This window comes from Rattus norvegicus, chromosome 1 (assembly GCF_036323735.1).
Source record: "Rattus norvegicus strain BN/NHsdMcwi chromosome 1, GRCr8, whole genome shotgun sequence".
NCBI classification, from domain to species: Eukaryota; Metazoa; Chordata; class Mammalia; order Rodentia; family Muridae; genus Rattus; species Rattus norvegicus.
This window is the reverse complement of record NC_086019.1, coordinates 239,934,100-239,950,300: the sequence shown is the minus strand read 5'-3', so window position 1 is coordinate 239,950,300 and position 16,201 is coordinate 239,934,100. Positions and strand designations below refer to the sequence as shown.

General features: G+C 44.7%; 1 protein-coding gene across 2 annotated transcripts in view; it reads right to left on the bottom strand.

Annotated features, from left to right (window-relative positions):
• Nucleotides 1-16,201, bottom strand: part of Papss2 (3'-phosphoadenosine 5'-phosphosulfate synthase 2) — an 85,018-nt gene that overhangs the window by 2,314 nt on the left and 66,503 nt on the right. For both annotated transcript variants that reach the window (XM_006231274.5, NM_001106375.2), the window contains 4 exon segments: nt 14,835-15,040; nt 4,626-4,761; nt 1,781-2,049; nt 509-738 (listed from right to left, as the gene is read on the bottom strand). In XM_006231274.5, the coding sequence (XP_006231336.1) occupies nt 509-738; nt 1,781-2,049; nt 4,626-4,761; nt 14,835-15,040 (841 nt within the window).

Below are 16,201 nucleotides of genomic sequence, written 5' to 3'. Positions count from 1 at the left end.
AATTGTGTCTGCCTATGTCCTTTCACTTAAAATGCTAGGCACTCGCAGTGCATACATAAGGCATAGCTATGGGAAGGGACAATTGTGCTACTGTTTCATCTTGCCTGGCATGGCCTACAGCTTGATGTAGCCAAAGATGACATTGTCATTTTGATCATGCCGCCTCTGGCTCCCTTGTGCTGTGACTATAGACATGTGTTACTATGCCCAGCTCAAGAGCCTTCTGTGAGGTTGCTGGAGATCAAACCCAGTGCTATTCACATGCTAGGCAAGTATTCTATGAGTCAGCTATAGCCATCAGACCAAAGAGAGATGTTTATGGATCAACACCTACATGCAGAGGACTCGGCTAACAATGTCGGGGGACACAGCATTTGCAAGAGCAGGTCTAACTCAGGATAGTGTCTTTCCAGTTGGAAGCATGTAGGCTGGAGACTTTGTCCAGAGGGTCAAGTTTTGCCTCATCAGGACAATTGTCATGTCAACTCTTTTTCCTCTAGACACTTACCTTGCCGGATCATAAAAGTCCATGGCCTTCTTAATTTTATTGTAGGCAGCCACTCGGAATGGAATGATTTCCACAGAGGTGAGGCCAGGGGCCATGCTCAAGACCTTACCACCATGGGTAGGTTCGTATAGGTCTTTCTTTGTCTCAGGGTGAGGCATTCCTGCAGGATCCCTACCCACGATGTAGAAATTGGCCCCTGCAATCATTCGGCACCTGCAGTGCCACTGGACCTGGAAAATACCACATAGGGAGCATGGTGGTCATGGGCCAAGTCCACAGGTTCCTCTCTATGCTGAGCCTTTTAATTCTGCTTTTGAACTGATTGAAAGGGGCAGGTCACTTTAAAAGTCGTGAGGAAGTCCTAGGGTCTAAGCCTCGAGCACTGTTCAAGCTGGGTCGTATTGGATAGGACAGGAGTTTTAAAGTCACGAGCTATGGGAGTCTCTCTTAATAAAGCAAGCAGTTAAGAATTTGGTGTACTTACTGTTTGTACTTTGTACCTACTGTTACAAAGGGCCGTGTGAACTACAGATTCTAAGTGATCATCTGACTGCCAACAATGAACTAATTACTGCATTACCTTCTAAACAATTCCTGGGTCCTGGTGAGTCAGAGTAGAACAATCGGAACTAAGAAATTGTCAGCTTAGTTTAGTGGCGACATGAGAAACGTTGTTACCCTTAGTCTCGGACATTTAAACACTTGGTCCCAAGTTGGGGCCGCTGTCAGGGAGGTTTAGGCGGTACAATCTTGCCGACAGAAGTCTGCCACTAGGGGGAGCTGTGAGTTTAAAAGCTTCACCTACTTCCACTTTGCTCTCTGCTCTGATCACGCTGTGGTAAAGGGTGTACGCTTAGCTTCCTGCTCCTGCCCTCAAGCCTGCTGCTTGCTGCCAGACTTCCCTGCTACGATAGACTTACCGTCCTGCTGCAACCGTAAGGCCACATGAACTCAGGTTGCCCTGGCCGTGGTGTTTTATCACAGCAATAGAAAGGTAATACGGGTAAGATGCTACTTGCCGTGTGACTCAGGTGAGCTGTGCTATCTACCTACCTCAGTCACACGCCAGCCTCCACACTCTCTAAGCAATGTGTTTATACATGTCAGACTTGATGCTTCTAGCATCTTTACAAATACAAACTCGAAAAGGTTAAGCTGGGGTGGGGAAGGTAGAATGTTCTCATTAAGAACTGTTTCCCAAGACGAATTTACATGTCTAATACACTTTAGCCGGTGTTCTTAGCGTTTGGCCCAGCTCAGACAATCGCTCACCTCTGTAGGCCCAGCGTATAACATAGGAGATGGGAAGATGGCGACAATAGTCGACTTGGGATCCAGGATCCCTTCCTCCAGCACAGCCGCATGCTGTTTCATCCTCCAGTCGAGAGGTACGTCATCGTCCTTGGTCCAGCCCCCGAGAGGGTGCAGCAGGAGGACCGGGTGCTTGTAGCCCCTCTCCAGGAGCCTGCGCCGGGTGTCTTGCATCAGCAGAGCGTGGCCGTTGTGGACAGGATTGCGTAACTGGAACGCAAACACGGCATCTAGGAAAGGAGAGCCAAGGTTCGGAGTAAGCAATATGGCTTGTCCCTAAGAGCAGACGGGAAGATGAACCGGAATATTACTCAGTTCCTTCATTCAGTCTTGAACCTTTTGATAATGGGAGAATAGGCCGGGGCTGTTAGCTCAGATGCTTAGACAGAATGGGATGCAAAGGCAGGAAGCCACATAGGAGAAAGCACGACTCAGGAATCAAAACGTGCTGTCTACACCTTTCCTGACGCCCTAGACGTCAGCACTCACCTGCTCCCTTGTACCTGCCGCGGGCTCCCCTTTATGAGAGCCTGCATGTAGAGCACATAGGAATGTGAATGGGGCTACAGTCTACAGATGAAAGACAACCGCACCTTCTCCTCAAGTCCTGGAAACAATGGCACTCGTGATGGACTCATGAAGTCTGTATCCTTTTTTCTAGTTCTAAAATGTAATCAATATATTTCCATTGTAGGACACCTAGGAAATATATAAAAGCCCAAAATGGACAATGAAAATCATTGCTTCCTATCACTACTTCTCTCTTAAAATGTACAGAACAAAATGTGAAGGGTTTCCTTTCTTGTCCCACCATCCCCAAGAAGGGTCACTGGCGTCTGGTGCTCTCAGAGTCCTTTGTACTTCTATAGACAGAAGTAGGTTAATTGTTTTTTTTTGTTGTTAGTTTGTTTTTTTCCAACTTTCTTGTTTTCCAACATATGTCTGTGCTATATATATTGCTTTGCAAATGCTTTTGCACTTTTTTTATGTTTATTTTTATTTTATGTCTATGAGTACAGTGTCGCTCCCTTCAGACACACCAGAAGAGGGCATCGGATCCCATTACAGATGGTTGTGAGCCACCATGTGGTTGCTGGGAATTGAACTCGGGATCTCTGGAAGAACAGTCGTTGATCTTTATTTTTAAAGATTTATTTATTTATTTTATGTATGTGAGTACACTGTAGCTGTCTTCAGACACACCAGAAGACAGTATTGGATCCAATTACTGATGGTTGTGAGCCACCATGTGGTTGCTGGGAATTGAACTCAGGATCCCTGTAAGAGGAGACAGTGCTCTTAACCACTGAACCACCCCTCCAGCCCATGCTTTTGTACTAACAGATACTTAAGAATTACTCTGCACCTGCATGTGTTAAGCTGCAGCATAGTGTTCCGGTGTGGAAGTGTACACAGCTGTGATCCAGACGAACCGGCAGATCGCATCACTTGGGGAGAGATGACTCCAAGATTAAGAATGGTAATACTCTTTCAGAGGACCCAAGTTTGACTCACAGCGCCCGAGTCAGACAGCTCACAAAGTGCCTAGAACTCTGGCTTTGGGGGATCTGACCCCACAGGCACCTATACATACATACCCCCATATCTAATTATAAGTAAGATACTTTTTTTTCCAACATGATATTTTTATTGTTTCTTTGGAAATTTCACATCATACATCCCCTTACACTCATTTTCTAGTCCTCCCCATGTGCACCCTTCTCCTGACCTTTCCCCTCAAGAAATAAATATTAAAAAACAAAAACAAAAACCAAGACCGGTTTGTTTTGCCTGTGTATTCTTTGGGACATGGCCAAACGCTCAGTGGCCTGCCCCTTAAATAGAACTGAGTGCTCCCCTCCCACGCCCCTGCCAGATGCCATCAGTTGTGGAGAGCTACAACTCAGCATCCTTATCAGACTCTAAGAGTCAGAGAGATGGCTCAATGGCTCAGCGGTTAAGAGCACTGACTGCTCTTCCAGAGGTCCTGAGTTCAAATCCCAGCAGCCACACGGTGGCTCACAACCATCTGTGATGAGATCTGATGCCCTCTTCTGGTGTGTCTGAGGACAGCTACAATTTACTGATATGGGATGAATAAATAAATCTTTAAAAAAAAGAGTTCTCTTCAATGGCTTCCTGTTTAGGCTACTACTCTTTTGGGGGATGGGAGTGAGGACTGGGGTGGGGGAAGGGTTGTTACAGAAGGCTTCCATGTCCCTCTTTGTCAACTACATCTGCAGTCATCAACATCACTGCAAAAGACTTCCTTGTTCCTTACAGTCGGCAGGAGCACAGAGCATGGCCTTCCACATGGTTTCTGTCAGCAGCTCTCAGACCACGAACATGGCTCCCAGCTGCATCAGGACTATGGACCCAGACAAGGCCCTTGGAGCCAACCTGGACCACATACATGACCAGGGCTTCTGGCAGCAGCACGGTCCACAGACATCAACATGACTCCATGAGGCAGCATAGACTCAGACGTCACCACGTTCTCAGGTGGCGGCACAGGTCACTCACATTGATATGGCCCCTGGCAGCAGTATGATCTATGGACAGCAAACCTGGCTAGCTTCATTCATGTATATAATTCAGTCAGGAGTGGCAGTGATGTCTGCAATGTCAGCATTTGGGAGCAGAAGTCCAATCAAGAATTCAAGGTTACCATTGGCTATTTAATGAATTCAATGCCAGCCCATAAATGGGGGAAAAAAGGAAAAAAAAATCCAATTCCCAATACACTTAAATTTTTTGACCAGAGCGCTAAGGGGTATTGACAGATGCGCTAGAATCTGTTACGTACCAGCATCCATGTCTTTACACTTCTGTTTGAGCTCTAGAGGCGTCAGGCGGTACTGGTCCAGCCCATCATTCCACCGTATTCTCTCTAGCACCTGAAGGTCTCCACCAACAAGCCAGTCCCCACCTTCCATCACCATCTACAAGGGAAATCATTAGAGTTAATATTATTTTAATTTTATTTGAAGTGTGCGTGTGTGTGAAACTTCTTCAATAGCCCTTCGTTATTTTTTAACACAGGATTTCTCACTGAACATGTAGCTTGCAAATTTGGCAAGACTGCCTGGCCAGTGAGCCCCTGGGATCTGCCTGTTTTTACCTCTCTGGCAGTGGAATTACTGCCTGTCTTTAACCTTCCTGACCACTGCACTTGAATATTTCACCTGGGCTCTGAGGGGATTAAGCATGGTTCCTCATGTGTGTGCAGCTCTATACTGGCTAGCCTTGTCCCCAGCCCTCCTGTTTTCCTTTTTGACCCATCTTGAGTTACTGTTCGGTCACATTTCAAATGGTACTTATCAAACTTTTAATTTCTTAACTTTCGTCTTCACGAAAATTGCTAGGGAGATGGCAGAACGGGAGCACGGACAAAACCTTCATTGAGTTCCAGCAGCAAATTCACATAACACAAAAGTTACAGACCGGGGGCTGGAGAGATGGCTCAGCGGTTAAGAGCACAGACTGCTCTTCTAGAGGTCCTGAGTTCAAATCCCAGCAACCACATGGTGGCTCTCAACCATCTGTAATGGGATCTGATGCCCTCTTCTGGTGTGTCTGAAGACAGCTACAGTGTACTTATATATAATAAATAAATAAATCTTAAAAATAGAAAAAAGACACCTGATGTGTCAGTCTCTACCATTCAAATAAATACTTCTTAAAAGTTAGACTGCCCCCCAAACTTTTTATTTATATGGGTTATATCATTAACTAGCATGTTAGAAATTAAAGCAGAGAAAGTTCATTCAGAAGTAGTACCTGTTTCTTGTTAAAACTAAATACTCTTCTCCACTCCACCCTGCCCTCCAGATAGGAAGGATGGCGTTACTTTTACCATTCGCTTCTGTGTAAGTCTGACTTAGCAGAAGACAGCTAGGTTTTCATAGCTACTGCATTGAATCCGAGCCAGTGAGTTTTGGCTGACGTGTAAAAAGAGAGCACAACAGGAGGTGCATAGCTAGGAGCAAGAGGACTTGAAGAGCCTTTTTTTGTGATTGTGGATAGTCTTTGATACGACAGCCTATACTGGCTCCTTCCCCCTCTATTTCCATAGCGTCTTACTGTGAAGCCCAGGCATGTCCCCCACTTAGGATCCTCTCACTTGAGCTTTCTGGGGGATATTATAGGCATTTACTACCATGTTAAGCTTTTAAGCACATTTCCCTTTTGCGAGTACATGCAGTTTTGTGTACCATATGTGATGTGTGTACACATAAAGTTCAGAGGTCAGCATCAGGTGTCTTCCTTGAGTACTATCACTATTTTGTAAACTACAAAGTGTGTATGTGTGTGTGTGTGTGGTGTGGTGTGTGTGGTGTATGTGTGTGTGGGGTGTGTGGTGTGTGTGTGTGTGTGTGTGTGTGTGTGTGTGTGTGTATGTGTGTGTGTCTTAGAGGACAACTTGCAGGCACCTGGTCTCTCCTACTATATGGGTTCCAGGGATTGAATTCAGGTTGTTAGGCTTTGATGCAAGTGTCTATATATACCCACTGGACAATCTTGCCATCCCTACCTTATTTTTGAGACAGTCTTTTCATTTAACTTGGACCTTGTCGATTTAGCTAGACTAGCTGGCCAGCAAGACCCAGAGATGTTCCTCTCTCTGCTTCCTTCATGCTGGGATTACAGCCAAGCGTTGCCATGTGTGGCTCTAGAATAGGGGTACAAAAGATGGATCAAAAAGCAGCCACTTTACCAACTGAGCCATCTCTCCAGCCTCTGTAAGAATTTTGGTTTCTGTAAAAACCCAGTTGTCTTAATATGTTTTTATTTTAATGCCAGGTATGGGATATGGGGCTGCTCTAGTTTGTCCACAGCCATTAACTATGATGGTCCTGTGCATTAGGAGGGCTGTGATAGTTCTTGCCAGCTGCAGATTGTTTAATTCTGGGGACTCTGGAGAGGAAATAAATACCAGAGCCTGAAAGGGATGTGAAGTGCTCTAAAGGAGAAGAAGGCAGTTCCTGCTCCTTCCTGCTGCTCCTGGTTCCCGTTGCTATTTGACAAGAAATTGGAACGAAGAAATTGACGAGACGAAGATTGGAATTCCCCAAAGAACCCCATGCAGCAGGAAGTAGCCTAAAGAGGCCTGCCTTTCTCACCTACCTAGTGTTGGGGTCCTTGAAGGGATTAGGGTAGAGTAAGGGTTGGAAGGGTGGGAGCTAGAAACCCAATAAACTAATAAAAACCAGGCCAATAAGCATCCTATGCTAGTTTCTTTTTTTTTTTTTTTTTTTTTTTTATTAACTTGAGTATTTCTTATATACATTTCGAGTGTTATTCCCTTTCCCGGTTTCCGGGCAAACATCCCCCTCCCCCCTCCCCTTCCTTATGCTAGTTTCTTAAAGGCAACCGAACTGTGGAATCTAGAACATTTTGCACTTTTCATACTCTGTTCTACTAAAACTCCATTGTTCTTGAATGAATGCTTTACCTAAGGGTTTTTTTTTTGTTGTTGTTTTTGGTTTTTTTGTTTGTTTGTTTGTTTTTGTTTTTTTATCATAAGATGGTAGTTGACTAGCAACTGTCGGGTCACTGAGCTTGTCCGTCTTCAAAGGTTGACATTATGGTTTAGGAATTTAAATGTAGCTTGCTGCCACACTCACAGTGACCATTTTTGTTTGAAACCCCAAAGTTAATCATTGGCAACTAATATTCTTCCTTGTTTTTCTTGGAGTGACTGAGCTTTGGTCATTTGAGGAAAAAAAAAAAAAACAAGGGGAAAAAAGTCCCACTTGTTAAATATTTGTAAAGCCACATTCATGACATTAGTGTTTCAATGGTGTTTCAAAGTGTGTGTGTGTGTGTGTGTGTGTGTGTGTGTGTGTGTGTGTGTGGTGGGGCAGCATAGCTGTTTTTCCCAATGCTCAAACAAACTTGACAAGAATTCTTCCTTACACCAGCCATTGAGTTTTGCTGTTTGGAGCAGAACTAATTTTTGCACTTCTCTGTTTGGAGGAAGTTGTGGGGGAAAAAAACCCCAATATGGACATAGGGCTTGTTTGTTTGTTTGTTTGTTTGTTTGTTTTACAGCATCATAAAGAACATCCTCCAGTGAAGATGGTGGTTTCTTAGTACAATTCTTTTTTTTTTTTTTTTTTTTTGTTCTTTTTTTTCGGAGCTGGGGACCGAACCCAGGGCCTTGCGCTTCCTAGCCAAGTGCTCTACCACTGAGCTAGATCCCCAACCCCCTTAGTACAATTCTAAAAGCTGGATGAAGCACCAGCAGTTTGCCCTTTATTGCTTTGTACCAGTCATGCTAATGGCAACACTGGAAAAAGCCCTAACACGGTTACATGGCACTGTCCCTGGAGTTTTCCGCGAAGTCACTGAGTGCTGCTGGACCTCCGTGGACCATGCTTTGAAAACCTCTGCTGGCACATTCCTAATACATCATCCAGAATATTGTAGGTTCTCAAAAGAACTTCAAAGGAGAAACCTTCAGGATAAGTTTTGTTCTGTTTTCCTACCAGGTAATTATCGTTTAGCACATTTTCTATGGAAATTACCTCCGGCTGCAGCCTCCTTCGTTTAGACCCAACTTAGAAATGAAAGAGAAGCCAGTGAGCAACAAAGTGGAGCTAACACCCTGTATCCGGTGCAGGACAGACAGTTCACTAAAACTCCATTTTCTCAAAAGTCTCTGAAAAGGATGTCAAGACAACTCTGAGAAAAAGACCACCTGTTAAACCAATGTTGAGGAAACTAGACACATACAGAGAGAAGAAATGGACATGTATCCCATGTAGAATGGATTAAAATTATAAAATGCTTAAGAAAATGAAGGGAACAGAGCTTCATGCGGTCAGGGTTGGCAGTGGTTTCTTGAGTTTGTCACCCAAAGCACAGACTACAAAAGCAAAAGTAGAAATCTGGGACTACCATGAACAGAAAAGTTTCTTTGAACTAAAAGATAACAGGGCAAAAATCTCTCTACAAGGTGACTGTTCTAAATCATATTACACCATGAGGGGACACTTCTGCAACCTGGGTGTCATGGTACATGTCTATAACACCGACACTCAGGGAGCCAAGGCAGGAGATTGGAGTTTGAGGACAGCCTGGGCTACAAAGTGATATCATATCTCAAAAGAACAGAAAACTCCTCCAATCCAACGATAAGGAGAATAGCACACAATTAAAATGGCAGAGCTAGTGAGACATCTCTGTGTGTAAAGGCGCGAATTCAAGTATGATGGATGCCCTGAGTTCAATACCTGGCACCCACCTTGTAGAACCAACTCCAGCAAGTTGTTCTCTAATGTCCACACACACGCATGCCTCAAAAACTCACCCAAAGTCATTAAAAAAAATAAACAAGTTAGGACAGTCCAATCTTTTGATCCAGCAGCCCTACATCCTGAAGGGAGATTTGCACACCAGTGTTCATGGCAATCCGAATGTCTACCAGAGGTACAATACCCGTAGACACATACGGCATGGAACACGAGTCAGCCTTTGGTGTGAAAGAAATCTTGCTCAATGCTTCCTCACAGATAATCCTGACAAAGTAAGACAGTCGCAGAAAGGTTATCATAACGAAGATAACCCCGAGGACAGAAAGTGAATGAAGTCACAAGAAGACAAACAGTGTATGTTTTCCTCCAGGCGAGGACAACCTAAGACGTCAGTAGAGGGAGGAAGAGGGTTCGAGAAAGGTGGCTCGTGAAGCACTGAGCGAGAGAAGGTAGCAGTGTGGCTCTGACTCAGCTTCCCCGCAGGCAGGTACTGGGTCTGCATCCCACAGGGATTCAGAGGAGGAAAGGTTAGACTCGTATGATTTTTGTCACGTCTGATATCTCCAGCCAATTTGACTGTCACAAGTGAAAGGAAAGCATGTGTTCCATCTGGAATCTAGTGCAACCAAAGCTTGCAGCTAGGCATCCTGTGTGGCCTTCATAACAACAAAAATAACACCGTGCTGAGTCTGAGAAACCCTGGAGGTAATTGTGCAATGGATTTGACTCTGTTTCATGGCCTCCTGTCTGAACTCTGTCCTCGGGCAAACATTTCAAACACTAGTACCATATGCGACTTTGTCCTCACTGCTTAAAGACAACTTGGAAAAGTTGACCCAAATCCCTAGGAGTTCCATAACACTCTGGACTCTAAGGGTCAACCCTACACTGGACTGCCGAAGCTGGCACTGAAGTGACTTTGATCGCCCAGAGTAAAAGCAGGTCTGCTATCTGTCCTCCTGTCATTTCTGGAGTGGGGTGAACAACTCTTAAGATAGCCATGTGTCTAAGGTTCTCTGACCATCCCTAGACTGTGTCCAGATCCCAGGAAGGAAGGTCCAGGATGTTATTATAGCTTAGAATTACTTACTCCTTTCCCAGCCATCTGATTAAGACTTAAAGTGTTGGGGTATTATTCTTGTGCACTGTGTAAAGGTCGTCATTGTATTATTTCAAATGTTGGGTTTTGTACCAGCAGAGGGCTGAGTACTGTCTGGACTTGGGTATTGTTATTTTTATGAAGCATCACCTGCCTTCTCCATTGCCTTCTGATTGGTTTAATAAAGAGTCAATGGCCTATAGCAGGGCAGGAGATCAACGGAGGAACAACTGGGCAGAGATAGGAACTCTGGGAAAGAATCAGGCATGGAAGGACATGGGGGAAGAAACAGGAGGAAGGACTGAAAGAGAGGTAACAGCCCATGTCGCAGAACATAGATTGAAATAAATGGGTTAGTTATGTTATATAAGCTAGTTGAGAAGAATCCTAAGCTACAGCCCTAAGCATTCATAAATAAATATAAGTCTCTGTGTCATTATTGGAAGCCTGTGGGTTGAGACACTTGGCAGTATTAAAGGGACTTGAAGATCTTGCAAGTTTAAATGACTTTGCTTTCAGATAAGAAGGCCACGTTGGAGAAAGGAAGTGGCAAGGCCGAGGTGCACACAGCTATTGAACCAGTCAGGATCCAAATCTGCAACTTGAGAAAACAAAGCTTTCTTTCCCACCACATCCACTGGCTCTCATCAGTGATATTTGAGCATCACCCTCAGTATTGCCTGCTCTAGGTATTAGGCCACTGAGTCATACCTAGGAGTCAAGGTAGGATTGACTTCAGAAAGGAAGAAATAAGGTGATGCTGTGGGAGTGGAAGGAACTAGTGTGACGTAATGACCAGCTGTGGGATGTCTTAGAGGAGAAATGTGTGGGCGCCAGTGCCACAGGCACCCACAGGTAAAATCTTGGCGAAAGGGAGACCAAATAAAGGTTGAACAGTTTACTCTGGCTAAAGAATCCACAGTGGATTAGGGACATATAAACAAGAAACAATGGGTGTAAAATCTGGCCCAAACTGGAACAGGAGTGAACTAATATATTTGAATAATACTTGGAAAGGCTGCCAGAACTTGATAATGGAATAGGAAAGAGTAGGAGAAAACGTCACGATGACCTGTAGGTGAGTGGATGCATACGGAGCTTCCAGGTAGGAGATATGAGGAAGATTAAACCTAGGGAGAGGTTGACATGAAGAGGCCGAAGCACTTCGAGGCCATGTCTAGATAAAGCTCTCAATCGTTTCGTAACCAACCCTCAGAGCATGTGCAAATCTTGGGCAGCGTCAGGACCCACCAAGCCAATCAAGCCAGAATCTGGGAACCCTAGTCTGAGTTCTTTGAGATAGAGTCTTGGGATGTGGCCCGTGATGAGCTCCTCATGCTGCTGCCTTTCTGGTGCTAGAACCACAGTGTGAGCCATTATGACTGGCAGATCTTGCTGTCTATCTGGTCTTCATGTGGAGACAAGGACTACAAAAACCTCTGCTCCCGCCTTTCACTGGGAAGACGTACTTTGCTCTCCTGACTTCTACATCTTTAAAGCGAGAGTGATCGTTTTTACTTACTTGATTAGGGAATTGTGAGAAAAATTATTGGTTGGTAAAACAGAGCACTGTGGGTAAGCTCTTGGGATTCCTCTAAGTATTACTTCCACACATTCTAGCTGTTCCTCATAGTGACCCTGAGATTATGCCATATGGTTCCATACTTTGTGCCTCTGAGACTTCTTGAGTAGAAGGGGCATGTGGGGATTTGAAATAGGAGTGGCCCCTTTAAAAATGTATATATTTGAATGTTTGGTCATTAAGGAGTGGGGCTACTTGACAGGGATTATGAGGTGTGGCCTTGTTGGAGGAAGGTATGTCGCTGGGGTGGGCTTTGGAGTTTCAAAAGTTCAAGCCAGGTCCAATGTCTCTCTCCTTGCTACCTGCAGATTGATCTGGATGGAGAACTCTCAAGTTCTCCAGCACCATGTCTGCCTGCATGTTGCCATTCTCCCCACCATGACAACAACGTCTAAACCTCTGAAACTGTAAGTCAGCCCCAATGAATGCTTTTCTTTATAAGAACTGCTGTGGTCATGGTGTCTCTTCACAACAGTAGAACACTAAGCCAGCTCAGGAGTGCCCATAGTTGTGGAGCTGTGGAACAGAGGCATGCCATTTGAAAACACAAGGGCCACAGTCCCTTTTGTGAATAAAACTATTAAGCAATTTTGTGTTCTAAAAAAAACTATGTTAAATTATTAGTATGAGTTTCAGGGTATTAAATAAGAATTCTTTCACCCAATACAACTCGTGTGTTGTTTCCTTGCTGAATATGCTTTTAGGAAACCCCAGTGTAATGTATATGTGGTGAATGCTTTCTCTCTGGTTATCTATGACTTATGTTTTTACCATTATCTCCTCTAATGACCAATAGTGTAGAATCATTGTTGTACAATACAGACGTAGGGCACACCTCCAGTCTCCTTGGCTTCTAAGAAACTGACTACAACTGCTGACATATATTACAAGACGAGATGAAAAAATAAATAGTCACTCAAGTTCCTCTAGGCGTTATCGTTCTTTTTATGTCTTTGGTGTAGGTCTCATGGATGTTAAGATGTTAAACCCAAAGAGGAGAAATCTTTGAGCAGAGATAATGACAGGCCTTTACTCTTCAGGCCACCAAAGGAAGATAAGGTCCCAAACCTTTGTGATTACAATCATAAAAGCAATGGTCAGAAATGTAATTGAAGACCAGAATGCAATAATCCTGGGGCAGCTATCTCAAAGACCTTCTGCTAGACTTGGAGTGAGAACTTCTCAGATGACTTTGACCTGCCTGTGCAGAAAGAGATGTTTATCTTAAAGGCCGACGGTTGTGTCCAGTAAGTGGAAGAGCTGCTTCCTTTGCCTCCCGAGCTTTTCTGATCCGATTAAGAAGGCCCCAGGGGCCACTAACCAGGTCTTGAGAATGTCTTTCCTATCTTGTAACATTTCCCAACTGGAAAAAAAAAATGTAACTTTCTTCAAGGTCATAGGGCTAGAAATGCTGTTCAATATATTTTGGCCTCGTTGTTTTGCCAAAACACAAACAAAGGACAGTGTGCTTTGTCTATCACAAGGTCCTTGAGAGCCCTCTGGGGCTTGACTGCTCATGGTGTTCCCCGAGAGCTTGAAAGCTAACCAAGCTGGGGAACTGAAGTCAGATTAGATAAGTTGAATCCCTCTTCACCTCCACCCTGATGCCTGTGTCTCTGATGAAGAATGGGTTTGCATTCAGTTTCACAGAATTGTACAGGAAGTGACCTATATCCAGTGACCCCTTAATAGCTCCTCACCACCATTGCATTCCCATCTGCCACGAGAAGTTGCTGAGGAATCCGATTTGGCTTTAGGGAGGAGAATTCACCCTAGTCAGATGAACAGCCTCTGGTGACAATGTAGTATCTTCTTGGAACTTAAGCACGATGTGTACTGGTTTATGTTTATGGAAAGATGTCAGTGACCCCCATTCCCTGGCCATAGAACATGAACTCTGAGTTCTTTTCAGGGGTTGCTTGGGTTCATTACATGTGGTCCTTATGCACTTTTGGGGGCTTGGGGGTGAGGCTTGTTTTGGTTTTGGACAGAGTCTTCTGTAACCAAACCTAGCCTCAAACTAGCAAACTAGCTATTTAACTGATGTTGGCCTCTGATCTTGCCTCTCACTCGGTAGTGTTGGGGATTATGGGTTTTACCATCATACCTGGCTTCAGAAAATTTTTTTTTCTTTACTCAACCATGAATTTGGGGAAATGGCTTGGGCAATAAAGGTCTTGCTACATAAACATGACATGAGGAAGGACCTGAGTTTGGATCCCCAGAATGCATGTAAAAATCTGTGTGCGGCAGCTGGAGAGATGGCTCAGCGGTTAAGAGCACTGACTGCTCCTGAGTTCAGTTCCCAGCAACCACATGGTGGCTCACAACCATCTGTAATGGAATCTGGTGTGTCTGAAGACAGCTACAGTGTACTAAAATAAATAAAATAAATAAATCTTTAAAAAAAAATCTGGGTGCACAGACACATGCTTGTCCTCCCAGACCTGGGAGGCAGAGATGGTCAGGTCCTGGCCAGCTAGCTTAACCAAACTGGTGAGCTCCAGGTTCAGTAAGAGACACTGACTCAAAAAATCAAGTGGGAAGCAGTTGAGGAAAATACCCTATGTCATGTTCTGGCCTCCACGTGCATTTGTACATGCATAGACATTCTCGTGCGCATGCGCATACTCATGAGTGTATGCCACATATGTACACATACAGAAATAAAAATAAACTGAATTTTCACTTGGAAAGATGGTTCAGTTAGTAAAATGTTTACCTCATAAGTATGAGGATCGGAGTTCTGACCCCTAGAATGCATGTAGGAAGCCAGGTGCCCGGGCACATGCCTGTTGTCTCGTGATGTTGAGGTGAGACAGGAAAACAGTAGAAAGCTCGCTGGCAAGTTAGTCTAGCCTGTCTGGGAAAGCTCCATGCCTTTGAGAGACCCTGTCTCAAACAGAAAGTTGAAGGCACAAACCTAAAATAATGACACCCAAGGTTGTCCCCTGACCTCTGACAGGTACAATTACACACCTATACACACAAGTATACCTCCCCCTAACCCCCAAACCTACACAAAACAAACACACAAACGTCTTTTAAAAGTCCCTGTCAAGGTTTTATACTTACTTTGATATGGGGGTGTTTTGCACTGGCTGTTCCCCACACACGAGAACAACGCTCCTCTTTCCTATGCTCATAGAATTCAGGGTCTTGTAAGAGAGCTACCCTCCGGCCTTCGTACATCAAGGCAAACTTGCTGCAGCCTTCGAGCCGTGCCTTGTCATCCCCAGAAACAGGCAGTACGATGGGAATGCTCATGTTGATGACTCCATCTGTAGGAAGACCCCCAAGAGGCATGAGAATCACAGTCGAGGTGAGGCATTCTTCAGGGATGGCTAAAATGTGTACAGTCCTCCTTCTAAAGCCTCTTCTGGGGCATCAGGACCCAAGGCCAATGAAGACAGGCTGATGTTCTGGCTTCTTTAAGACTGAGGAATTCCTTGACCAATTCCTGGGGTAAATTGTCTCAGTAAGTGACCTAGGTTGAGGACAATGGGGATACCTCGGCTGAATTGCTCTTTAAAACCTTGGTGCTAATCTTACTGCAGTATGAAGAGTGAAGTCTTTTGTTGTTGTTAAGGTTATTTACTTATTTACTTAGGAGTGTGTGTGTGTGTGTGTGTGTGTGTGTGTGTGTGTGGTGTGTGTGTGGTGTGTGAATGTGTGTGTGTGTGTGGTGTGTGTGTGTGTGTGTGGTGTGTGTGTGTGTGTGGTGTGTGTGTGGTGTGTGAATGTGTGTGTGTGTGTGGTGTGTGAATGTGTGTGGTGTGTGGTGTGTGTGTGTGGTGTGTGTGTGAGTGTGTGTGTAGTGTGTGTGGTGTGTGTGTGAGTGTGTGTGTGGTGTGTGTGTGTGGTGTGTGTGTGAGTGTGTGTATGGTGTGTGTGTGAGTGTGTGTGTGGTGTGTGTGGTGTGTGTGGTGTGTGTGTGTGGTGTGGTGTGTGTGGTATGTATGTGTGTGGTATGTGTGTGTGTGGTGTGTGAATGTGGTGTGTGTGTGTGTGTGTGTGTGTGTGTGTGTGTGTGGTGTGTGTGGTGTGTGTGTGTGTGTGTGTGTGTACTTGCGTGCACGCAGAGATTAGAAGAGGGCTTCAGATTCCCAGGAGCTAGAGTGATAGACAGGTGTGAGCCCCCTAACATGGATACTTAGCCCTGAAATTGGGTCTTCTGGAAGAGCAGCAAATATTCTTTTTTTTTTTTCTTTTTTTCGGAGCTGGAGACCCAACCCAGGGCCTTGCACTTGCTAGGCAAGCGCTCTACCACTGAGCTAAATCCCCAACCCACAGCAAATATTCTTATACCACTGAGTCATCTCTCCAGCCCAAAGCTTAGTCTTTAAAAACCAATGAAACAAAATAAAGACTGGCCAAACTGAAAGCTGCACTTGTTCTTGGAAGTGGACCTGTGTCAGTGTTTGGCATTACCCACATAACTG